At 54.9% G+C, this 24,619-nt stretch overlaps 1 protein-coding gene across 2 annotated transcripts; it reads right to left on the bottom strand.

Moving 5' to 3' along the window:
- Positions 1-1,136: 1,136 nt before the first annotated feature.
- CSF2RB (colony stimulating factor 2 receptor subunit beta) lies at positions 1,137-24,130 on the bottom strand. 2 transcript variants are annotated; one of them, XM_084876759.1, is made up of 15 exons: positions 24,018-24,130; positions 17,620-17,799; positions 14,170-14,412; positions 13,069-13,192; positions 12,069-12,259; positions 9,964-10,115; positions 9,712-9,880; positions 9,058-9,193; positions 8,727-8,881; positions 7,494-7,630; positions 6,577-6,736; positions 5,984-6,074; positions 5,699-5,756; positions 4,859-4,962; positions 1,137-4,268 (listed from the first exon to the last, which is right to left on the bottom strand). In XM_084876759.1, exons 3-15 carry the CDS (start codon positions 14,243-14,245, stop codon positions 3,134-3,136), a joined length of 2,688 nt encoding a protein of 895 aa, XP_084732885.1. In that variant the 5' UTR covers positions 14,246-14,412; positions 17,620-17,799; positions 24,018-24,130; the 3' UTR covers positions 1,137-3,133. The 2 variants fall into 2 exon arrangements, with proteins under 2 accessions (XP_084732885.1, XP_084732886.1); XM_084876760.1 differs by lacking the exon at positions 17,620-17,799 and having other exon boundaries at positions 24,018-24,038.
- Positions 24,131-24,619: the final 489 nt, after the last annotated feature.

Below are 24,619 nucleotides of genomic sequence, written 5' to 3'. Positions count from 1 at the left end.
AACTTGGGAGCAGCCAGGATGTCCTTTGGGGGGTGAATGGACTGAAGACTCGGGCCCCTTCCCAGGGAAGGACCCGCCCCTCAGCTGCACAGCCTCCAGCTCTGGCTCCTCCCGTCCTCTCAGGGCCCCAGCCGCTGACAGACACCAGGACGGCCCTGGGCTGGCCATTCCTGCCCCATGTAGGCCTTTCTAACAGGCAATGTTTGCTCCAGAGTTCTCCGCGGCTGGCAGACGGTCCTCCAGGCCTGGAAGGTCTGAGGGCTCCTCCTGCCCAACTTGGCTTCCTCCCCGTTCCGTTCATGGCCAGCACGTCTACCTCCGCCTCAGGGACAGCCTCCGGGGGGAGGGAGGCCCTCCAGCGGGGACTACTCCTTCATCGTCACCTGCCACACGCACAGCGCTGGGTTGTCAGGGAGATGTGGGTCTACACAGTAGGTGTCTGGGACCTCGGTGAGGGAGAGCTTGCACCGTTATATTCGGCTCCCAGAGAAACACGAGCATTTCCTGGTCACATCTGTCTCAATGTCCCCCCTCCTCCAGCGTGGTGTATGGGTTTTCCTGCCTTGCCAAGCAGCACGAATCATCTTGCCTCTATGTGTGGTGAGGGTCCTTGCTTTCAAGGGCAGGCTCTGAACCCCGGCGGACCAGGGTTCAAACCCTGACTCCGCTACCTTCTGGCCGGTTGACCTGGGACAAGTCACGTAACCTCTCTGTGCCTTCGTTTCCTCACTGAGGAGTTCCCTCACATGGGATAAAGACAGCGTCTGCCTCAGAGGGCTGTGGAGGTTCAGTGAGCCAATCCCTCTACTCAATCTGCTGGGGAGTGCCTGCCAGGAATAAGCCCTCAACAACCCTCAGCTATGCTTATGGGGAACTCAATCTCATAATTCAGTTCTTCCCTCCATGAGAGGGCACACACAGGCCCCCAGCTATATTTGAATTTCAGAAAACAATGTCAATTTTTTCAGTGTATGACCTTTATTACCCCCCACCCCCACCCCCATGGTCTTCTCCCTCACTCCCCCCACCCCTTTGCTCCCCCAGGAGCTCCCCCTGCTGGGCACAGCACTCCTGCACTCGGGGTTACACTACCACCCGTCCCCACCTGCTCCCACACATCCACATACGTGAAGGGCTTGGTTTTATCATAAGAAATATTTTATTGGCAGTTTCTTTCCGTTAACAATGCCTGAAAGATTTTGGAATGAATAGCTCGGACTTCTGTCTAACACACATAGGTCTACCTCATTTATTTTAAACGCAGGCTTGTACTTTGGAAGGCACAAAAATTGTTATTAACTTCACCACTGGTGAATACTTCCATTGCTTATCATTTTCTTTGGCCATAGACATTGCTGCAATGAACAAGAATCAGTGAACAAAAATACCAAGAATATTTGTTCTGAAATGTACTGGAACATATTACAAAGCTAGCAAGAATCACCCAGCGGGCGGGGCGCCTCGGAGGGAACAATGTAATGAAATGGAAAGCCTAGGAACTAAGCACATCCGGGGCTTTTTACGGTGGTGAGAGGGGCCTGCAGGTCTGTGGACGGAGAGCAGGTGACTCATCGAATAAAGCAAAACCGCCGGGGCCCTGGCGGCCGGCCCTCCAGTTCACACGCATATGTCCCTGAATCATTACAATTTTACACGAGAAGCTTGAAACACAAAGAGAACGAGGAACAAATCAATCGATCAGGACCAAACGGCTTTGGAAGCGGGAAGGCCTTTGTCAAGGTCACACCAGCACCGGAGCCACGTGGGCGTCCCATGGGCGACCGCTCTGTGGACACCCACGAGCCGCGTCTACACAATTGGACGACAAACCACACACGAAGGGGCGGGGGGGTCGGCACCATCCGTGAAAGACCGTATAAATAGTTTCAAAAACTCCATCAGAAAACGAGCACCCGGCAGAACAAAGTCCTGAATGGCCTTATTCCAGTTAAAAAAAAAAATTAAAAATAAAAACACTGAGGGCCACAATATAAAAATATGTGCAAACTGGGAAGTTAGGAAATAATGCAACAGCGTAATGCTATTAGTTTTGCAGAGCAGGAAGGCAGAGATGTAAAAGCACCACCATCCCCTCCTCGTAGGCCCGGACATGGAGAGGCCTGACGCCCTCACACGTGGCTGGGGGTGGTTGAAGTCCAAGGTCTTTCTGGGAAAGAGGCAGCCGGGCGGTTTGGTCCATAAGCCGGAGGGTACGTGTCCGTCCATCATTTCCTTGGCTGAGCCGTCTTTCCCACTTCCAGCAGCAGATGTGGGTCCCGGACTCCTCTCTCCTCCTGACCTCCCCGGCCCCCACCTGGGTGCGGGAAGGGGATCGCCAGGAACCTGCACCTCACCCCTGCAGGGCAGTGGCCTGTCCCCGGTGCAGGCCCTGCGCCCCAACACTGCCCAGTCACCTGGTGACCCCACCAGACTTCCTAGAGCTCAGAACAGCTCTTCCTCTGCACACCCCTTACCACGCCCGTTTCTTGGGGTGACTGTCGAGTCTGGAGCTTTGACACCACACCTGGGGTCAGAGGCCTAAGAAGACAGGTCCAGTCCTGTGCTGCTGCTCTTCCAAGTGCTCAGCCCCCAGGACCCCACCTTGAGCCCCGCCTCCCGCCGCCTGCAACCCGGCTGGAACCTTGAGCTCCTGACTGCCTGGAACAGACATGGACCCCAACACAGCCAGACACGGCCGCATCAGAATGGGCTCGGACCGAGTCATGGCATCTCAGGACAGGCCGAGCCGGGGCCTCACACTCGCTCGAATAATAAATCAGGGAAAAGAGAAAGAAGGAACGAGCCCAAAGCAGGAAACGAGGGCAAATGGAATGAGAACATATGGGACATTCTATCCATTCAGAACCTAAACGCCTGTGAACTTGAAAGAAAAGTGTGCCTGTGTGTGTGTGTGTCTGTGAGACGGGGGCGGGAGGGAGGAGGAAGAGGGACAGACAGAGAAGCTTGGACTTGCTCAAGGTCAAGGGAGAAGATAGGCAGTTCACGCGTTGTCCTGGCCCCCGCCCTGGCTTTGCAGAAATGAGTGTGGAAAACGCTGAGGGCGGTGGGAGAAAGGCAGGGCAGGGGGAAGGCAGACCCTCTCCTCCCACGGGGCCCCCAGGCCCTCGGGGTCTCAGCACACCTCCCCAGGCCAGCCGACATCCCAGGGGGGCAGCGACAGGTAGTCCTGCTGCTTCAGGGCTTTGAAGAGCTGAATGGCAGGCACCTGGGGAATGGCCGGGCAGGAAGGCTTCTTGGCCGGGAAGGCCGGGTCCAGGTCCCTGCTCTCCGGGCAGGGCCCAGGAGGAGAGGACTTGCTCTGGGGGGACAGGGGCCCCGATCCCATGCCGGGGAGGAAGCAGTAGTCCCCCACCTGCTGCAGGACCAGGAGCCCCTCGGGGTGCGGGGAAACCGGGGTCACATCGACCCGGGGCTCCCTCGGGCTCAGGACCTGGCTGCTGGCTGCGGGCGGGGCAGGACTGCCCAGAGGGGACTTGGGGGCCTGGCCCATGGTGGAAGGGAGCTCCACATAGCTATCAATCACTGATTTCCCGGGGGCGGGGCCTTCCAGGGGCCCACATGCCAGCCTGGGGCAGAGGCCGTGATTCTGCTCCGAGGGGAGGCCAAGGGGAAGAACCCGGGAGGTGTTCGAGGCAGATGGTACCTCCGTGGGTAAGGCCAGTGCCAGGTCTGCGGGGCTGACATAACCGGAGGCCACGCTGCTCTCCGCAGGGCGCCCGGGCACAGCAGACACGGCTGTGGGGCTGTCCTGCAGGCCCTGACCACCCACCAGCAGCCCAGGAGGGTGAGGGACAGGGCCCGCCCCAGTCTCCACGGAGGGGCTCCCCTCCGCCCTCGAGCAGGGTCTCTGCTCCGCACCCCTGGCCTGGGCCTGGCCCATCACCTGGGCCAGCGGGACCAGCTGCACCTGCTCCCCCTGGGGCAGGCACAGGTACTCCAGGGACCCGGGGGGCAGAGGCTTCTGGCTCCCCCCCATCGGCGGGGGCTCCTCCTGGCCCAGGAGGTCCGGCAGGGAGCGGCTGTGGGGCGGCCCCAGGTAGGGGCCATTGAAGTCGAAGCCGGAACCCTGGCTCTCAGGGCAGCTGGAGGGGGCCGACAGGCAGGGCGTGGGGCCTGGGGGCAGCTCCCCGGGCAGGTCGGAGGCGGCCGGAGTCGTGCTGGGCTCAGAGGGCGCGTCGTGGGCATGGTTAGGGTCCTCCACAGTGAGAGGTGACACCTCGCTGTGCATGCGGTCTTCGGGGGACACCCTGTGGGGAGAGCAGGTGCAAGATGCTGGGACCACCTGGGCAGACACCCCAGCTCATGCAGGAGGGGGTGAGGGGGCCTGGGACCAGTGGGGCTCACGAGAGCACAGCGGGGATGAGGCGCGGTGGGCGGGACCCTAGAGCAGGTGAGTCCTCTCCCAGGCGAGTCCCTCTCGCCCCCTGCTCCTGGACAGGCCCAGCCTCAGGGCCCAGGCCGATGCCCCGTCCATGCGTGCTGTCACCCCTCATTCCTCACCTGCAGCCTGCAGGGCCCTGTCCTGGGTTAGCCGTGCTGGGGGCTCAGGTGCTGACCCCATGAGGCCGAGGCAGTGTGGGCTGCGCCCAGGCAGCAGGGCACAGAGAGGTCGCCTGTCAAACCTGAGCTGTGGCCCTTGCTGAGCTGGGAATCAGGAAATTCTTCCAGCTAGCCCGCCGGCATGCTCCTTCGTGCCAACCGCCTGCTTGGGCCGCTCCACACTGAGCCACAGGCCAGAAGCCACCTCCTCGGAGCCTCCCATGTGCACGGGGGGGGGGAGGGGGGGGGAAGGGGGGCACCCTCCCGCCTCCCAGGGACCCCAGGCCCAGACACTCACCCCTGCAGCCCAGGGAAGGGGCTGTCCCAGGGTCCCTTGTGCGCGGGGCTCCTGCTGGTGAGGGCCGCCGGGCCGCCGGGGGGCCAGCGCCCCGCACTCATGTCCTGGAAGAGAGGGCGTGTGAGCCTGTGGGTGTGGGGCCGCGGGATGGCGTTGGTGGAGGGAGGGCTGTGGGGGTGGCGGTGGTTCAGTGAGTCCCCGGAAAAGGGGGGCAGCTCAGCACGGTCAGGGCCGGACACAGCCTCTGACAGCAGGAGGGGAGGCCAGAGAGGGGCTGGGACTTCCTGGGTCCTCCATCCCAGCGCTGAGGACAGGGACCCTGCTCTGGTGAGTCTGCTTGTTGGGGTGTTGCTGCCTCCATACTCACCCCCTAGTCTTCCCACACTGGCCTCGAAACCCTCCCCACCCTCGTTCCCTCTGTGGTCCCCTCAGCCTCATGCCCAACCCCCTCAAGTCTGTCTCATCCCCACCTGCCTTCTGCCTACAGTGACCTTTACCCCCGGAGCCACCGGGATCCTGCTGTCCTGTCCTCGGAGAGCCATCCTGCTCCCCCCCACCCCCCGCCACCTGCCCTTCTGAGCCCACCTGTGCTCTCCTGGCACCCCCACCCTCAACCCCTCCTGCTCCACGGGCCCCTGAAGGCAGGGCCCCTGTGCCCTGCGAGGGCCTGGGGGCTTCGGGGATGAACTCACAGGAGCCAGCCTCGCTCTCAGAGCCTCCCGGCCCCTCCTGCGTCGCCCTCTCCACGCCCCAGGAAGGGAGGGAGGACGCGGGCACGGGGCCTGGGCGCAGCACAGAGGGCCCTTTCCCACCACAGCCGCCCTGACCGCAGGGCCGTACCTGGAACAGCTGGCTCTTACTGGGGTTGGGGATCTTCTCCGCCCACTTGTGGGTCCACCTGGAGAGACAGCAGGGAGGTGGCAGCCACCAGAGGCCTCGGGGCGGCTGCCCATGCTCAGATACGGAGGGGAAACTGAGGCCCCAGGAGAGGGTGAGATTTGTCCAAGAACCCCCAGGGAGTGGGTGGCAGAGTCGGGACCGGAGGGATCTGCTGTGGGATCCCTGTTGCCCCATCCCCCAGGGTCCCGGGTACCCCCACCCCCACTCATCCTGGAGTCCCCTTACCTGTACCCGTACGAGCCACAGAGACGCAGGGCCAGGAGGAATGCCAGGGTGGTGAAGACCAGGACGAGAGCCAGGCCCCACGTGGGCAGCACTTCCGGCGGCCAGGAAAGAAAAAGGGGCGTTAGCCTCTGGGAGGGAAAAGCTGGGGCTCGGGTGAAGAGTGAGAACGAATGAAAGGAGCAGGTGCAGGGAGACATGGAAGATAAGACATCAGATCAGACCCAGACCCTCCCAGCTCAGGCCTCTGTCTGGAGGCCCTGATGTTTGTGGATGGGAACCAGAATCTTGTGCGGAGTGGTCACTGGCCAGTGGCTGCCACAAAGGCTGAGGAAGCCATGGGTCATATTAACAGAGGACTAAGGTCCCATCTGAGGGAGGCATGGCGATGAGACCTCCTCTCTGCTCTCTCAGGGCCTCGTCCGCAGTCGGTGTGGCACAGCGGGGGTCATTTCTCAATGACTAGTGTCACCCGGGAGTGGGTGCTGGGGTGGCTGCAGGCATCCTTCTGTGTCTACATCGCCCCTGCCCCTACCCCAGCTGGGCTGTAGCGGGAAGGGAGAGCGTGAGGGGTGGGGGGGGCGGGGGATACATACCCCACTCAGTGTCCCAGGAGCTCTCCTCACTCCACTCGCTCCAGATGCCGCTGTAGCCCTTGTGGGGCCTGACCCTCACTCTCGCCTGGTACCTGGTGGAGGACTCCAGCGGCGGCAGCGACAGGAAGCGCGTGTTCTGGAGGGGCTCTGTCTTGCTCTCCTGCGGGGGCAGGTGTACTGAGACTGAGGCTGAGGCAGCTCCCGGGGACCACATGGGCACAGCTGCAAACCCTCCCCGCCCAGGGCTCTGCTACCCGCCAGCCCTCACCCCTCGCCCCTCAGGTCTGAGGCAGGTCCACTCCCACCCAGGAGGACCCTCCTTTAGACCGAGAGAGAGAGAGAGAGAGAGAGAGAGAGAGAGAGAGAGAGAGAGAGAGAGAGAGAGGGCGCATGCCGAGTGGGACCGGGACCACGCCTCTTGCAAGACGCCCCTGTGACACTGAGGCCCAGAAACCCTAAGGGGTCACCCAGGCCCATCTTCATCTTGAGACCCCTGGACCTCCCAGCTCCCCGGGGACAGCCTGGACCCCAATTATGGCCTCTCGGGAATGCAGCGCAGGGTGACTGGACTCTCAGATCTGAGATAGGGGTTCAGGTGCCTGGGGCCTAATCCCAGACCCACCGAGACTGGCTCTGAGGTTTCTGATCTGGCTCTGTGGAGCCCGAGGTTCTGCACATGGACTGAGGGCTGCCTGGGGGTGGGGACCTGGACGGAGCCCTGGGCTCTGCCCTGACGTCTAGGCTGCCTCCAGGGTCACGTGTGTTCATTTGGACCACGCCACTTCATCTCCCTGAGCCTCAGGCATGTGGTCACCATGTTCCACTGGCTTCCTCTGACTGTCCCCTGCAGGTGGCGCCTTCCAGGTGTTGTGTCACATGCCCCCTGACCCCTCCAGCAGGCCCCTCAGGCCCCTCACCTCCCAGGAGGCTGCGTCCTTCTTGTACTGGACCTCGTAGGTGTACTCGATGTGGTTATAGTACGTCCTCACCTCCCAGTTCAGAATGTAGCCGTCTCCGCCCTTGGTGACGTTGAGCGTCGGAGGAGCTGTCTGGACTGGAGAGAGGAGACTTTTAGGGACCGTTCTTCTCAACATCCCTGTCCTGGAACATCCCCTGCCTTCCACGCTGGTCTCAGGTGCTGTCTTCACCGGCCCCAGGACCCCAGGTCCTGCCCATCTCTGGCTCTCTGCACCCCCATTTCCATCTCCGGCTCTCTGCACCCCCATATCACCACGTCCTCCGACTGGACCTGAGCGGCCCTATTCCTGGCCGAGGCTGAGTGTCACCTGTCCTGTAGTGAGGTGACGCCGAGCCTGGGTTACCCATCGCGTTTCAGTAAAAGCAAAATCACTGCTCTTGGTTCTAGTCTAGAGCCGGGACCGTTCCGGGCACTGATAGACATGCTCGCTCTGCACGAATCGCTACCAGCGTGTCACAGGCAGGGAAAGGGAGCCCCAGGACAATTAGTCTCTTGCCAAGGTCAGGCAGCTAGCAAGGGGCAGGGACCAAGGTTGCAACCTGGCCGATCCCCAGAGCGGAAGTGGTGGGTTCCATCCCAGGCGGCCAAGACCGATGGACTGCTGCCGGGGACACGACATGCACCGGAGCCGGGAGGACGGAGAGGAAGAACCCGGTCATCCTGAGGTCACTGGGGGCTCCTGTGCATGGGCCCCCGATGCACACCAGGGACCAGGGCTGTTCATCAGGGAAGTTAACCTGCCAGGAGTGCTACACTCCAGGGACCCCCAGAAGTGTACCTAGGTCTATTATTTTAAAGACGGAACGGATCCCTCAGCAAAGACTTTGGAAACATAAAGCAAAACTGGCAGGCTGGGTGGGAGCATGGGAGACCGGCTGAGGGCAGCAGACAGCACAGCTGTGGATATCAGTGGGACCTCCTACAGGTTATCTGTGGCTGCCGCTGACCTATCACTGCTTCCTGAGAACTTCGGGAGGAGATTCTAATGACCTTGCTCACTTTGCTCATGGGACTGTGCTTGTTGAAAGTCGCAAATGGGAAGACGGGACATAGGAGCCCTGAGTTTCCATGGTTTATACAAGGAGACGCAGCTGTCGCAACCCCCCCATCCCATCCTCACTCTCACCCCCTCCCATTCCCACCCTCACCCCAGCAGGCTGGGCACACTTACTGTTCTCCGAGCTCTTTATAAACTTCTCTTCCCGCCTTGGCCGAACAGAGACCAGGTACTGGCTGTGGTTCCGGGGGTCGGCCACGGGCACCTGGCACCGGTGGCGGACATAGGGGCCGCGGGCCTCCTTCAGCACCGGGGAACACTCCTGCTCCCTGAGGGTCATGGCGGAGGTGAGGCGGGAGGGGGCAGGGGCCACGGGGGGCGGGGGGCGGGGAATGAGACCCCGGGGTGAGCTGGGGCCACTGCGGGGCACCCAGAGGCAGGAGGAGGCCTGGCTGGAGAGGGCAAGGCCCAGAGGAGGGGAGGGGGCAGAGGAGGGGGCACTCACCCCTCATTGGGGCTGGGCTTGTAGAAGAGGGTGAAGGAGACGGAGCGGACCACCTCGGCCCTCACTTCCCAGGAGCAGCTGAGCGCGGTGGCCCCATCAAAGAAGCACTGGAGGTTCTGGGGCTGGGCCTGGTCCCCTGCGAGGGAGACAGCCCTTGCTCGTTCCCTCCTTCATCCATTCCTAGCTCTCCGTGGCTGCCGCCGTGGGACTCATCACAGAGACAGCCTGGGCTTTGGGGCGTGGCCCGGGGGTTCAGCTTCAGTCTGAACCGTTAGCTGTGTGACCCCAGGCCGGAGGGAATCGGTGAGCCCCTGTGCCCCCGGGAACGGGGACAGCGTCCAGTTTCGGGGTTTGGGGACTGAACGAGGATGGTGGTGTCCGCACGTGGGCCAGCTCTCAGGGAAGCACAGCTGCTCAGATCACGGGGGAGGTGGATGGGGAGGACACCCCCGTTGTAATGGTCGCTGGGAAGATGTGTGCAGCCCCTGGGCCCAGCGGGAGCCGATGGCTCTGCGGAGCTACAGGGCGGTGGGCCAGGGAAGACACTGGAACATGTGGCACAGAGGTTGGCGGCCCCTGGACTCCCGTTCGGACCTGTAATGAGCCGCCCTCCACAGAGGGCCCCGCCCACCCCCAACACCCTCACCTCCTTACCTGGCTGGGAGTCCCAGAGAACCTCGGGGCTCCACGGGCTGGGCCGGCCCGAGAACCCCGAATCCCGGCCCAGCCGGGCGCGCACTCGGGCCACATAGGTGCTGCCGGCAATGAGGTGCCCGGGCCCCAGGTGGGCCTGCGGGGCGGTGCAGCTGAGGCTGGAGGCATCCTGCCGGGAGAGGGGGCTGCTGGAGCAGGGGCCGCTGGGCCGGGTCCCCGTGGGCTCCGGGCCGAGCCGGCTGAGGTCCCTACCTCCCAGGAGTCCTGAAGCCGCCGGTAGGCCACGTCGAACTCCAGCTCGGACAGCCACGGGCTCTGGGAAGCCGCAGGGGCCACGCTCCAGGTCAGCAGGAACCGGTCCCCGTCGGGGCGGACGTGGAGGTCCCTGGGTGCGGGGGGCTGCACTGAGGGAGAGGGAGTCAGGGCCTGTAAGGGGCTGCAGGTCTGCTTCCAGGAGGAGCACTGCCCCCCGCTCCCCAGCTCACTGACCTTGGACAAGACCCCAGTTCTCAGTGGCCTGCAGGCCCTTCATCTGCCCAATCATGGGATTCCATGTGACCGTGAATGAATGCCGTGCAGATAGCGGTGCACATACTAGCACGGCATGTGCTCCATATGAGCTGCTGGCAACGAAACTAAATGCAGCCTCCCTCTGTCCCCAAGCCCCTGCTGCTCAGGACGTAGATTGTGTGGCACCCCTGGCTCAGCAGAGGGCGCTGGGCTCCTGTTACTCTGTGTTGTCTACCTGCCAATGTTCTGCACCTTGCAGGGCCCAGCATAAAAGTCTCCTCTAGCCAAAACCGGTTTGGCTCAATGGATAGAACGTCTGTCTGCAGACTGAAAGGTCCCAGGTTTGATTCTGGTCAGGGGCACCTACCTTGGTTGCGGGCACATCCCTGGTAGAAAGTGTGCAGGAGGCAGCTGATCGATGTTTCTCTCTCATCGATGTTTCTAGCTCTCTATCTCCCTCCCTTCCTCTCTGTAAAAAATCAATTAAAAAAGATATAAAAGTCTCCTCTAGAACCTTCTCGGATCCCCTCCCCCAGGCAGAATCTTGGCTCCTTTCCCAGCCCACCTAGTCACTTATACTGTCCTTACCTGGGGGGCTTATTGTTCCCACATCTGCCTCCCTGAGTCGTCAAGGAGCTCGTGGGGTGGCAGGGTTGGGTCCTGGTCCCCTCCCCTCTCCTCAGGGCCTGCAATTTAGCTATTTAGCGGCTCAGTGGATTTGGGGAACAAAGTGAATGAATCAACGAAGGAGTACAGGTAGTTCACCTCCAGATGCTTTTCATGAACCCATTCCATCAACCTCCAGCAAGCCTAGCTCCGCTGGGAGCTACCGGGCTGGGCGAGGGGTTTGTCAGTGAATGGCCTGGCTCCCGCCCTCCCGAAGCTTCTGTGTCTGAGCGCCCAGGGCTGACATTCAAGCACAGAGCGTTCAGTGAGAGCAGACAGGGTACGGATGTTCTGTGCTGGGCACGGAAGTGGCGTGTGAGAGCAGGTCAGAGCTGCCCTTCAGAACATCTTTGGCCCAGGCTGGCAGAGACGGGGCACCTCTCTGCCACCCATGGGTTTTTAGAGAGAGTGGAAGGAAGGGAGGGAGAAAGAGAGACAGAGAGAAACATCGATGTGAGAGAGACACATCAACTGGTTACCTCCCGCATATTCCCTGATTTGGGGCCGGGGATTGAGCCTGCAACTGAGGTACATGGCCTGGATTGGAATCAAACCTGGGACCTTTTGGTCTGAGGACTGACACTCTATCCACTGAGCCAAACCAATTAGGGCTAACCTGGCAAGTTTTTTTGTTTTTTGTTTTGTTTTGTTTTTTTTTACAGAGAGGAAGAGAGGGATAAAGAGTTAGAAACATCGATGAGAGAAAAATATCCATCAGCTGCCTCTTGCACACCCCCTACTGGGGATGTGCCCACAACCAAGATATATGCCCTTGAACGGAATCGAACCTGGGACCTTTCAGTTCGCAGGCTGACGCTCTATCCACTGAGCCAAACCGGTTTCGGCTAACCTGGTAAATTTTTATGTGAATCATGAGATCGGTTCTTCCAGAAGGGAAACCTTTGGCGCTGGAAGGCAATGGCCTGGCAGGCGGTGGAGCAGCCAGGTGTGTGTGTGTGTGTGTGTGTGTGTGTGTGTGTGCGCTCCTCACCTTGCAGCTGCTCTGACAGCTCCATCATAAGGAGACATACATCCACTTCCCTCAGAGACCAAATCCAACCCCAGGCCAATGTCTCTATCCCTTGAAGACTCACTCCCCGGCCCCCCCTCTGCAGCGTGGCCACTCCCTGGGCCCGCTGTCCACACTGGGGGCCGCCCCTTGCCAGGGACCCTGAGCTCACCATGCTGGGCCAGGATGACGGTGAGCTGGGCGCCCAGAGGCCTGTCGGGCTGGAAGGAGAAGTTGTCCTGGTCGGCGATGATGAACCGCGTGCTGGGAATGACGCACTTTCTGGGAACGCAGTGGGAGGCCGGGCAGGCTGACCAGGGCATGTCGTCAGTGAGCTCACAGGACACTGGCTCTGGGGGGGACCTGCAGGAGAGGGCACAGGTCAGCCTAGAATGAAGAACTGCTCACTCGCAGCATCATGAGGTGGTTTCTATGTGAACAAAACACACACCAATCTCGCCCAGGGAGCCATCGCCCTGCTGGAGGGAGACAGACAGGAAACAGCGGAGTGAAATTAGTCGCCTGTCAAACGGGGAAAACGTTAGGCAGACAAGTGCAGCAAGGAAGGGTGAGGAGGAGGCCAGAGGTCTGGGGTGGGGGATGCAGTTGGGAATAGGAGAGACAGGAGAGGCCTCCTGGAAAAGGTGAGGTTTGAGTAGAAACTTGGACGAGGTGGGGGATGAGTCTTGCAAATTCTGGGGAAAGGGAGTCTCAGGTGCTTGCAGATGCACAGGCCCTGGGGCGGGCTCAGGTTTGTATGTTGTTCGACTAGACCAGTGGTCGGCAAACTCATTAGTCCACAGAGCCAAATATCAACAGGACAAGGATTGAAATTTCGTATGAGAGCCAAATTTTTTAAACGTAAACTTCTTCTAACGCCAATTCTTCAAAACAGACTCGCCCAGGCCGTGGTATTTTGTGAAAGAGCCACACTCAAGGGGTCAACGAGCTGCATGTGGCTCTCGAGCCGCGGTTTGTCGGCCATGGGACTAGGCAGTGAGACATTATGCATAGAGTATGTGAGGTTGGGAGGTCTAGGAGGCTAACTGAGTGAGGTACAGGAGGCCAACACTTAAAAGGAATTTGGATTTCACTGCAGGAGGGAAGAATGAGAGAGCTATGCGCAAAGGCGTGACATATTGTGACATATGCTTTGAAAGAATCCCACTCACGCGTTCAGCCTGCGGTAGAGGGTCAGGTTGACGAGCCGCTGGGCCTCCTGGGTGTCTGCCCACCGGCAGGTGATGCGGCTGGTGTAGTCATTGTGGCAGCGCAGGGTCTGCAGAGGGACGGTCTCTGCCCCGGGAGAGGCGAGAAGGGGTCACCCCTCTCTCCTCCAGGTGCCCCTTGTCACCATCCCTCCCAGCCCCTCCTGGGTGTCTGGCACTGGGGAAGGGTCACCCAGAATCCTCTAGGGGCTCTTGGATGCCGGACAGAGGTCTGGGGCCCTGGGCAGGGCCGGGGACCCCGCGGGTGTGTGGGTGCTGCTTGCGGACCCTCCTGTCCGCTAGAGACACAATATCCTGGTTGGGTCACAGCCATGTCTAGACCCTGCTGTGTCCTTCTCCAGGAGCCAGGTCCCTGCCACCCAGGACGGGGACGGGTGTCAGGCACAGGCCCTGCCCCGGGAGCCCTCGGTGCATCCTGGGAGGAGAGGCACAAACCACTGCTAAGAGGCAGCGGGGCAGGGCCCTGCTCTGAAACCTCCTGCCCATGTCCTTGCTCAGAGGCCAGGCCTGATGGATGGAAAGGGGGATGTGGTTGCCATGGTGACCAGAGACGCCACGTTCTCTGGGAGCCTTTGGGGAGTGGGTTTCATGCGCCTCAAGAGCATCCCAGCTGCTGGAGCCAGAGCAGGAAGAGACCCCCAGGATGAGGGTCACAGGGAGGTGGGGATCCGTCAAGGCCACTAGCAGAGGGGCGGAGTAGGGGTGGGGTGGGGGTGGGGGAGAGAAGGGGTAGAGAAAGGCTGGAAGGGCCAGCCTGGAGGTCAGAGGCCTTGAACGCCACGCTGAGGAATGTGGGCAGAGAAAGGACACAGCAGAGGTGGCTTTTGAGGGGGCCTGAGAACACTGGGCAGGAGTGTGGGCGGGGCCAAGAGGCACTGGGAACATCAGGGAGAGAGAGGGCATGAGGGGAGGGAGGGAGTAAGGCCGGAGTCCCCGGGGTCTGGAGCTTCATGGGGAAGAGGTGGGGGACAGCTTCAGACAAGGGTTCCAGCAATGAGAGGGGTCTGGGGAGAGGAGAGAAAGAGGAAGGAGCTGTCGGCTCACCGAGGTCCCCTGCCACGCTGGGCTCGTGGCTCAGAGCCAGCAGGGCCATGTGGAGCAGCCACCGGGCCAGCGCCATCTCCCAGTCAGCTCAGGGCGAGCAGGGCCGGCAGGGCGGGTGCAGGTGAGACCAGGGCTGGTCCTCACTGGCCCGGAATCCTGTGTCGCCCCCCAGTTGGGGGCCAGGCCAGACCCATGTCATCCACTCGCTCTTGTGAATCTTCCTGCAGCTCTGGCTTCTCTGGCCTGTGGGGGACACGTCATCGGGGAGCTGCCCTCCCAGCCCTGCACCCCAGGCACTCGGCCTACTTTTGGGGTGAACCCGAGAGCGGCCCTGATACATGGGCCTCGGCCCGGCACCTCGGACAGTCCCCTTCCCTTCGCCTCAGCGTCCCCCGGTGTGACCTCGAGGGAGATGCTCTAAAGGTCTCTGAAGACGTGGGTCGGGCACCGGGCAGGGCCCTGGTGATGGGAAGACAGGAGACGGAGGCCTGGTGTTGGATTTGCACAGAGATCCCCGTGGGCCTCTGACCCACATCTGCTTGGGGCAGTCGCTGGGTGTGGGGGACACAGTGTCCTCCCTGGGTGTGACCACGTGCACACTCACTCACACACTCGGGGCCCGGTGCTCTCCCCACCTCTGCCCCGGCTCCTGGCATTCCTCCCACAGCACCCTCCCAACACCGGACACCAGGCACCAGTTCTGCTTTCTCAGCAGGAGGCTGGGGATTTCCTCTTTCCATCCCTAGGAAGAGAGTCTGAAACTTTACTCAATTTGCAGGAGCACAAACACACACACACACACACACACACACACACACACACACGTGCACGCAATGTATCAGTGGACACAGACCAGACAAACTGTTTTACGCAAGGATGTGCTATATGACGAGAGAAGTCACGAGTCAACATGCAGTGATAAGAAATGAGAAAAAGAACAGGAATAAGAAAAAGTGCTAAGATAATTGAATAACAGCATAAAACGTATCAGATGAATCCCTCTCTCACACCATTCCCTGAATATCAGGCTACTTTACAATTTAAATGGAAGAAGTCAAAGCATATTAAACTTGCAGACCATAGACGTGACTATCTTCACACTATTCCAGCTTAAAACCAGGGGAAGAAGTCAGAGAGGTGAAGGCTGGCAGATAGGAATACATAAAAGCAAAATCTTCTATATTTTATAAAAATAACCGGACCATGAAGCAAAGGACAAAATGCAAAAGAGACATGTTTGCAGCAATCTGATGAGGAGCAGATGGCTATCTTGATGTTGGAAATGTTTAAAAAAGATTAATGTCATCCACGAACACACGCATAAAAGTCAGAGACACACAGAGAACTTTTATCAGGGGCTGACACAAAACACTGACCGGGAGCCAGGCCCGGCTCAGGGCTCCACAGGTATGAACACATCACTGCGCAGTGACTACTGGAAGGCCCACTGTACAGATGAGGAAACAGGCAGATGGTTCAGGACCGCACAGCCAGGACAGGACAGGCCGGGACTGACGCCAACAGCAGGCGGGCACTAGAGTCTGTGCTCTGACCCGCTCCACCAAGAGCGGCTATACTTCCCAACCATTGGTATCAGACATGTCTACCGTGAGGTATACTGACCCAGCAGACATTTCTACAAACATGCATAAAAACGAAACATCTGATTATTGAGTTTAATATTATTATCTTGGTTTTTTTTTTGTTGTTGTTGTTGTTTTGTTTTTTTCATTCTATATAGGGACAATTTTTTTTACTGTAAGTCTTATTGGTTTCTTTTTTTTGCCACTGATTCCAGCATTGTATGCTTTTTTTCTTTCGTGAGCTCTTTTTTTCTTTTCTGAAATACTTCCTAGAGTAACTTTTTTTTTTGTCAGAAAAGATCTGAAAAGTTTTTTGTTGTTGTTACATTTCCAAAATGTTGTTTCCCCACCCCCCCCTTGAACTTTTTTAAATGTATCATCACCCAAGGATATGTTTGGAGAGAGAAAGGGAAAGAGAGAGACAGAGGGAGAGGGAGGTAGGGTGAGAGAGGGAGGGAGGGAGGGAGGGAGAGAGAGAGAGAGAGAGAGAGAGAGCGAGCGATCTATCATTTGCTTCCCATTACTATGACTGAGGATTGAACCTGCAAACTAGGTATGTGCCATGACTGGGAATCAAACCTGCAACCTTTTGGTTTATTGGATGACACTTCTACCAACTGAGACACGGGGCCAGGGCCAAAACAAAACTTTAAAACTTCTTGTTTAACATCCTCAGGGAGATTTGAGAATTCATGGCCATTTAAAAGATTAGACTGCTGTGCAAACAATAAGTAGGCAGAGATCTTGAAATGTGATGGTAAAAACATCCATGGTTTTTAATAAAAGCCTCAGTAATGGGCCAAATGACTGAATGAACACGACAAACAATCATGTTATGATGGTGTATACTGAAGACAGAGCAAATGCGCAGGAGAGGGAAAGCCTGAGAGAAAAGCTGAGACCTGGGAAAGAATCCAGGAGTCCCACCCTCTGGAAGCAGAGGACAGAGAATTGCATGCAGGTGTGGCAGACAGTGTCCGCCAACTAGCTGCCCTTCCCCCTCGTTAACAGAAGTGCAGGTTGTATGTGGACCTTTTGCTGCACAGAATAAAAGGCTACATCTCCCACAGTCTCCTATCATTAGGTGTGGTTATGTGACTAAATTTTATCCAAGAGATACGAGTGGAAACATTGGATGTGCTATCCAAAAAGGCTGTTTAGCCCTAGCCAGTTTGGCTTAGTGGACAGAGTGTTGGCCTGCAGACTGAAGGGTCCCAGGTTCGATTCTGGTCAAGGCCACATGCCCTGGTTGCAGGCTCGATCCCCAGTAGGGGGAGTACAGGAGGCAGCTGATCAATGATTGTCTCTCATCATTGATGTTTCTATCTCGCTCTCCCTCTCCCTTCTTCTTTGAAATCAGTAAAAAAATAAATTAAATAAATAAATAAATAAATAAATAAAGGCTGGAGAGATTAAAAAAAAAAAAAATGGAGGCAGAGTAAGTGGATGCTGCACAGATATGCTCCCAGGTCCAAACTGGAATTACAATGAAAACACAGAAAAACTTCCTGAATAATCAATGGAAGACTCACTGGAGAGAACCCTGATAACCGAAGACAGAAGGTGGAGATGGCATTGAGACTGGTAGGAGGGGTGGAGGCACGGAACGGCTGGCCGGGGCCGCCACAGACAGCAGCTGAGGTTCTGGGAAGATATCTCAGTTGCAGGGGGATGCCACTGAGAATGCTGGGGTCTAATCCCCAAGTGTCCCCTCCCACCCCCAGTAGAGAGCACCAGAACTGAGGGTACCCACTTAACATCTGGCTGTGAAAAGCAGCAGGGTTGCTGTCTGCCAGGGAGAGACAGCTGAAAATTCAGGCCCCCTCTTAAAGAGCCAACACACAAAATTCCCTGCGTAGCCACTCACCTTGTGCTCTGACAAAGGCAGGGCAGAGTGAACTGGAGCTGTGTGAACAGAAGCCAGGATCGGGGGCTCAGGAATTAGAGCTCAGAAGGCAGACATCCCGGTTTTCTGTGCTGAGTCTTTCGCTCTTGCTGTGGGAGGACATCTTTCTTATGTAGGAATTACCTACACAGGTGACCTTGCCTGGGGGAAAGACAGCTGGTCCACCCTATTGGAAAACCCCTTACCCCACAAGAGACTGAGAATAACAATTAGCCTCCAGGAAGAAACAATCGCCCCACCCTGTTGAAAACAACTCTTGCAACACCTGAGGTCCCTAGTCTGAGGACAATTTAAGACAGAATCTTATCAGTCTGTACACAGAAGCAGTCTCTGGAGGCTTTAAGTCTTTACCTGATTTAATCAGTCAGAAACAGCATTTGACACTGTCCTGCACTAGAGATAGAGAGGTGGATCAGATCTACCTAATACATAGCCACAAACCCAAACTGGCAGCCAAAATGAGGAGACAAAACAACCCCCAAAAGAAAGAACAAGAGAACTCTCCAGAAGAAGAGATAAATGAAATGGAGATAAGAACAGCAGGAGAAGCCCTAACCGTTTGGATAGAGCATTGGCCTGTGGACTAAAGATCCCAGGTTCGATTCTGGTCAAGGGCATGTACCTTGGTTGCAGGCACACCCCCAGTGGGAGGTATGCAGGTGGCAGCTGATCAATATTTCTCTCTCATCGATGTTTCTAGCTCTCTATCCCTTTCCCTTCCTCTCTAAAATCAATAAAATATATATATTTTTAAAAAGAACAGCATGAGAAAAGATATAGTAACTAAAAACAGAAATAAAGAATTACATATCACAAATAAAGAACACTTTGAAAGGAATACACAGCAGATTAGGGGAAGCAGAGGATCAAATCAGTGGATCAGAAGACAGGGTTGAAAAAAATCACTAAATCAGAGAACCAAAAAGGAAAAAAAAATTAAAAAACAGGAAGACAGCTTAAGAGAGCTGTGGGAAAATGTGAAATATAACAATATTAGAATAGCAGATGTGACAGAAGAGGCAGAAAGGGAGAAAGGGATAGAGAATGAATTTGAAGAAATAATGGCAGAAAACTTCTCTAACCTAGTGAAGGAAAAAGTCACACAAGTTCAGGAGGCACAGAGAATCCCAAGCAAGAAGAACCCAAACAGGCCCATGTCAAGATACATAATACTTAAAATGCTAAAAATTACTGGTAAAGACAAAGAGAGAATCTTAAAGGCAGCAAGAGGAAAGAAAACTATTATCTACAAATGAGCTCCCATAAGGCTGACATCTGATTTCTCATCAGAAACTCTACAGGCCAGAAGGGAATGGCATGAAATATTCAAGGTAATGGAAAGCAAGGATCTGAGACCAAGATTACTGTCTAGCAAGGCTATCATTCAAAATAGACAGTGAAATAAAGAGCTTCCCAGACAAAAAAAGGCTAAAGGAGTTCATCACCACCAAGCCAGCATTACAAGAAACACTAAAGGGATTGCTGTAAGGGATTGCTGAGAAAACACACAGAGAGAAACCTAGCCATACAGAATTAAGATGGCTATAAATAAGTACCTCTCAATAATAACCCTAAACGTAAATGGATTAAATGTTCCAATCAAAAGGCACAGGATAGATGAATGGATACAAAAATATGACCCAACTATATGCTGTCTACAAGAGAACCACCTCAGAATAAAAGACACATACAGGATTAGAGTGAAGGGATGGAAAATGTTTCTCCATGCAAATGAAAAAAAAAAAAAAAAAAGCTGGAGTAGCAATACTCATATCCAACAAAATAGACTTCAAAATGAAGTCTATCACAAGAAACAACTAAGGTCACATAATACTGAAGGGATCAATCTAACAAGAGGACATAACCCTGGTAAACATATTTGCAATATAGGAGCACCTAAATATATATATTTAAAGTCTATTTAAAGGGAGTTGGCTCAGCAGCTATTTTGGACCATGAGGTTACCCTGAGTATGAAAGTCACATGCCACACAGCAAGAGAGAAACCCGGGTTCCTCTTTCCACTGTGGAGCGACCATTCCAGCTGGAGATTGGTTGCTTCTATTTATGTGTGTGTGTGTGGGGAATGTCTGTATTGTTAAACCACTGTTGTTTGGGGATTTTCCATGTGCACCCACACAGGTACAGTAAGAAATAGAAGAAGACTTGCCCTAGCCGGTGTGGCTCAGTGGACTGAAAGGTCCTGGGTTTGATTCCGGTCAAGGGCACATGCCCAGGTTGTGGGCTCAATACCCACAGTAGGGGCTGTGCAGGAGGCAGCTGATCAATGATCCTCTCTCATCACTGATGTTTCTCTCCCTCCCTCTCCTTCCTCTCTGAAATCAATAAAAATATGTGTAAAAAAAAAAATAAATAGAAGAAAACCTCACAGGGCTCTGAAGGAGACTACAGGTCACGAAGTGAAGAGCGAGATTCATTTTCCATAGTGCCCACTCAGTCGCAAACTGGTGAACTTTCAGTCATCCAAAAATAAAAGGGTAATCCTAGCAGCTTCCCAAAGGAAAGAAACAACCAGGTTATTTTTAATGCAGCAAGGGCCAGGTTGGCAAGATTTTCTCAAGAAGTTAGTGACTCCAAACTCCAAATACACAGTGATGTCTTGAAAATATGGAGAGAAAATAGTTTAAAGCTAGAATCATAAACAATCAAGTTTACTTTGAAGTTCAAGGGCAAACACACAACATTTTGGAAATGTGAGGACAGAAAAAGCTTTTCAGATATTTCCTGGGGGAGGGGAGGGGGAGGAGGAGGAGAATTACTTTAGGATGTATTTCAGAAAAAAAGTAAAAGTCCAAGAAAGAAAGAAAGCAGGTGATACTGGAATCAGTGATGAGAAAATAAACCAATTCAATTCCATTGAATTTAGAGGTTAGACTTAACCTCTAAATTCAATGGAATCTACATCAAAATTCAAAAAACGTTTCAAAAGGATTTAAAAAAATATATATTTATTGATTTTTTACAGAGAGGAAGGGAGAGGAATAGAGAGCTAGAAATGTCCATGAGAGAGAAACATCGACCAGCTGCCTCTTGCACACCCCCTACCGGGGATGTGCCCGAAACCAATGTACATGCCCTTGACCGGAATCGAACCTGGGACCTTTCAGTCCGCAGACCAACGCTCTACCACTGAGCCAAACCAGTTTCGGCTCAAAAAGATTTTTAGAAATTATAGATTTTTATTGATTTCAGAGAGAGAAAGGGAGAGGAAGAGAAACATCAATGATGAGAGAGAATCATTGACCATCTGCCTCCTGCACGGCCCCTACCTGGGATCAAGCCTGCAATACGGGCATGTGCCCTGACCAAGAATCCAACCTCCCGGTTCATGGGTCAACTACACTCAACCACTGAGCCACACTGGCCGGCTCAAGAGGATTTTTAATGGGCTTGACAAACTGATTCTAAATGACAACAAACCAAAGATGAGAGACTTGCTCTATTCACTATAAAAGTAATAAGGGATATAATAGACAGATGGAACAGAGAACAGTAAGGAAAGTAAGCAAGTAGGAATCTGGGGAGTAATAAAGGCATTTCAGATTACCAAAGCAAGGATGGGCTGCATTCATGTAATCAATGATATCGCCACAATTAGCTAATGGTTCTTCAAGTTAGATTATTACTTTCCAATTACCCACCCCTCTAACGTCTAGGTGGGTCAAAGATCTACAAATCAAAGCTAAAATGATCAAAGCACCACAACTATGTCTTTAATCTTGGATGTTGAACAAGGCATCCAATCCAGAAAGCATTAAGTGAAAAATAATGACAGATTTGAGTTAGAAGCAGTTGATACACTTTTATATGAAACAAGATATCTTGGGGTGAAGAAAACACACAAGCAATAATCTGGAAGAATATATTTTCAACATACAGGAATACGCTGTTAATCCCCATAACGAGTGACTCCAGCCTAGATAGAGAGGTACAGGCAGAGAACCCATCAGAAAAAAAACAAAAGACATTTCCATCTCCGTCTCAGAAGGACGTCATTGGTGAAAACGCACAGCCTCACCCCTAATCAGAGGAAAACGTCCAAGCAGAACCAGGCAATTTTCATCTATTCCTTTGGACCCAATTAAAAGATTCTTTTTCTGAAGAGAAATCCGCCCTTTCATGCATGACCGTGAGGGCATATGTTAATTTCGCTACTTGGAGGAAGATTTGAAAATATTTGCATACATTTTAAACATGCATTCTCTTGCTGAGCAAGTCGGCTTCCAGGAATCTGGGCTGCAGGAACACGAAACGACCTACGTGTCCCTTCGTCAGGCACACGGTCACGTGGCCGTTCTAACAAAGGCCATGCACTTCTTAGGATTAATGCGTGAGTTAAATCTACATGTAGATTGTGGAAAGTTGCTAAAACTTACTAGGCGAGAAAATAATTCAGAACAATATGTACGTAAAAATCCCATTTATGTACAAAGAAAAACGATATATATACTTACGTTAAGCTTGAAAGTGTTTGGGAGGGTACATGTGGTGAAGGGGGCAGAGCATGGGACTAGGGCAGTGGTCGGCAAACTGCGGCTCTCCAGCCACATGTGGATCTTTGGCCCCTTGAGTGTGGCTCTTCCACAAAATACCACAGCCTGGGCAAGTCTATTTTGAAGAAGTGGCAATAGAAAGTTTAAAAAATGTGGCTCTCAAAAGAAATTTCAATTGTTGTACTGTTTATATTTGGCTCTGTTAACTAATGAGTTTGCCGACCACTGGACTAGGGGATAGAGGTGTCAACGCTGTTTTCTATGCTGCATAATTCTGGGCTATTCTAATTTTTAAAAATATTTTTTTTATTGATTTCAGAGAGGAAGGGAGAGGGAGAGAGAGAGAGAAACATCAATGATGAAAGAGAATCATTGATTGCTGTCTCATGCACACCCCACACTGGGGATTGAGCCCACACCCGAGCATGAGCCCTTGACTGGAATTGAACCTGGGACCCTTCAGTCCCCAGGCCGACGCTCTATCCACTGAGCCAAACCAGCTAGGGCTAGCCTAATTTTTCACAGAGCAGATATCCATGCATTTACTTGATAAATATTAAATATGCTGATTAAGTCATGAGCTGTCCTGGAGTACTGGTGAATACAGTGACACATCAGTGAAACCGGTGAGTAAGAAGGTGACCGAGAGCTACCAGGAAAGGTCTTACTCATCACAAAACTGGAAAGACAGTAGTAGGAAGGGTGACAGGCAGAGGAAATTGGCACCTGGTAACGCAGAAGGTAACAGGGCTTGGAAGAGGAGAACTCGCACGTGGGCAACTGTCAATCAAGGCTGTCTGGGGCGGCCCCATAGGCTCGGACCCCTAGACACACCTGCCCTCCCATCCACAGGGCAATTGCATACATCTGCATGTACCATCATACACCTGCACATATGTGCTAGCACCCCCGGACACCCACCCAGACAACACACTTGGGACCAGAACACACACTCCTGAGTCCAAACCCAGCTAAGGGACAGCGGCTCAGGGCGAGGGTGGTAGCCAGAGCATCCTTAGAGCGAGAAACTGTGTCTGTGGGGAAGGGACTGGGCCTTCTCATTTACAGAGAAAAACCATATGCTTCCACTAGAGGCCCGACGCACGAAATGCGTGCAAGCGGCTTGGCCCTCGCAGCCCTGGCTGCCTCAGTCCTTGTGACCAGGGCTGCCTCGTGGCCCTGAGGACCTGCCCACTGGTCATTCTGGAAGGTCATTCCGAAAGGTCATTCCACCGTCCAGTCTAATTAGCATATTAGCTCTTTATTATATAGGATTAAGTTTAGCAAGTGTAATGTAAACTAGCTTCCTCCCAAGCCCTGGGCCTGAGCCTGGCAAGGCTATAAGTTTCCCCTTCAGCCTCCCAGTCTCTCTCTTTGAATCCTTCCTCTCTCTCTCTCCTCTCCTCTCTCTCTCTCTCTCTCTCTCTCTCTCTCTCTCTCCCATTCCAGAGGTGAGGACACGGAAGCAGGGAGCAGGGAGTGGATGTTCCCAAGGCCTCTGACACCTTAGTAAACAAAGCAAAGATGACAGAGCACCGTGTCTGACTCCCAGGCCTGAGCTCTCCATCACCCCAGAGATAACTTCCCGTTTCCCGGGCAGCTGGACCCCACCAGTGAGGCCCCCAAGATTTCCTCCCCCCCAGCCCCTCGCACAGCCCAAGAGCTACCCAAGGAGTCTCGGCTCAGGTCTTTTCCAAGAGGCCAAGCCCCCAGAGCACACCTGCCCATCAGCACCCAGCTCTCCCTGTCCCCTCCATCCCAGTCTCCCCACACTGCCCTGCTCCCCCCCACCTGTCATCCTGCCCCCTGAAGCCCGGTCATACCTCTCTGTGGGGGGGACACTGACCTTCTGCCGGAGGCTCCAGGCAGCAGTGAGCCTCTCACGCTTCCTATTTATGCTGACGTCGTTGTTAGGAAACAGAGAAGCAGAAAGAGGAAGCGATGCCCGGCCCATTTCTGCGCAAGTGGACGGTCGGGCTTCTTAGAATTCTCATTCCGAGCCTTACCGTGCTCTCTGCTCCACTCTGTCTCCTGTAAACCTCTGCATGTCCCCTGACGGTCAGCTCACCGAGTTCCCCCCGCAGCCTCCCCTGGGGCCACAGAGGAACGCGGAGGGGGGGGGGGGGGAGGTGGCTGCCATTCCCGGAGCAGGGCGCGCGCAGAGCCCATGGGCTGTGGGCCCCGCGGGACTCCCACCTCCACTCCTGCTCCCATTCCCACAGGGAGCTGTGCCCAGTCTCAGGACCTCCGTCCGCTACAGACAAGCATCTAACACGTCCAAGGGCCATTGAGACAACCAAGGAGATGCTGAGGGCAAGACTGGAGCTCAGACCTGGGCACTGTGACCCCCGAGGGTTGGTCGGTGTGACTTGGACCCCCCCACCCCCATGTCCTTCTGCCTTGTACCTGCCCACACGGTCCCACAGTCCTCAGTTCCCCAACCCTGCC

The sequence above is a fragment of the Pipistrellus hanaki genome (genome assembly GCF_964339955.1).
Source record: "Pipistrellus hanaki genome assembly, chromosome: 3".
NCBI lineage: Eukaryota > Metazoa > Chordata > Mammalia > Chiroptera > Vespertilionidae > Pipistrellus > Pipistrellus hanaki.
Note: the sequence above shows the minus strand (reverse complement) of the source record. Positions and strands in the feature narration are given on the sequence as shown.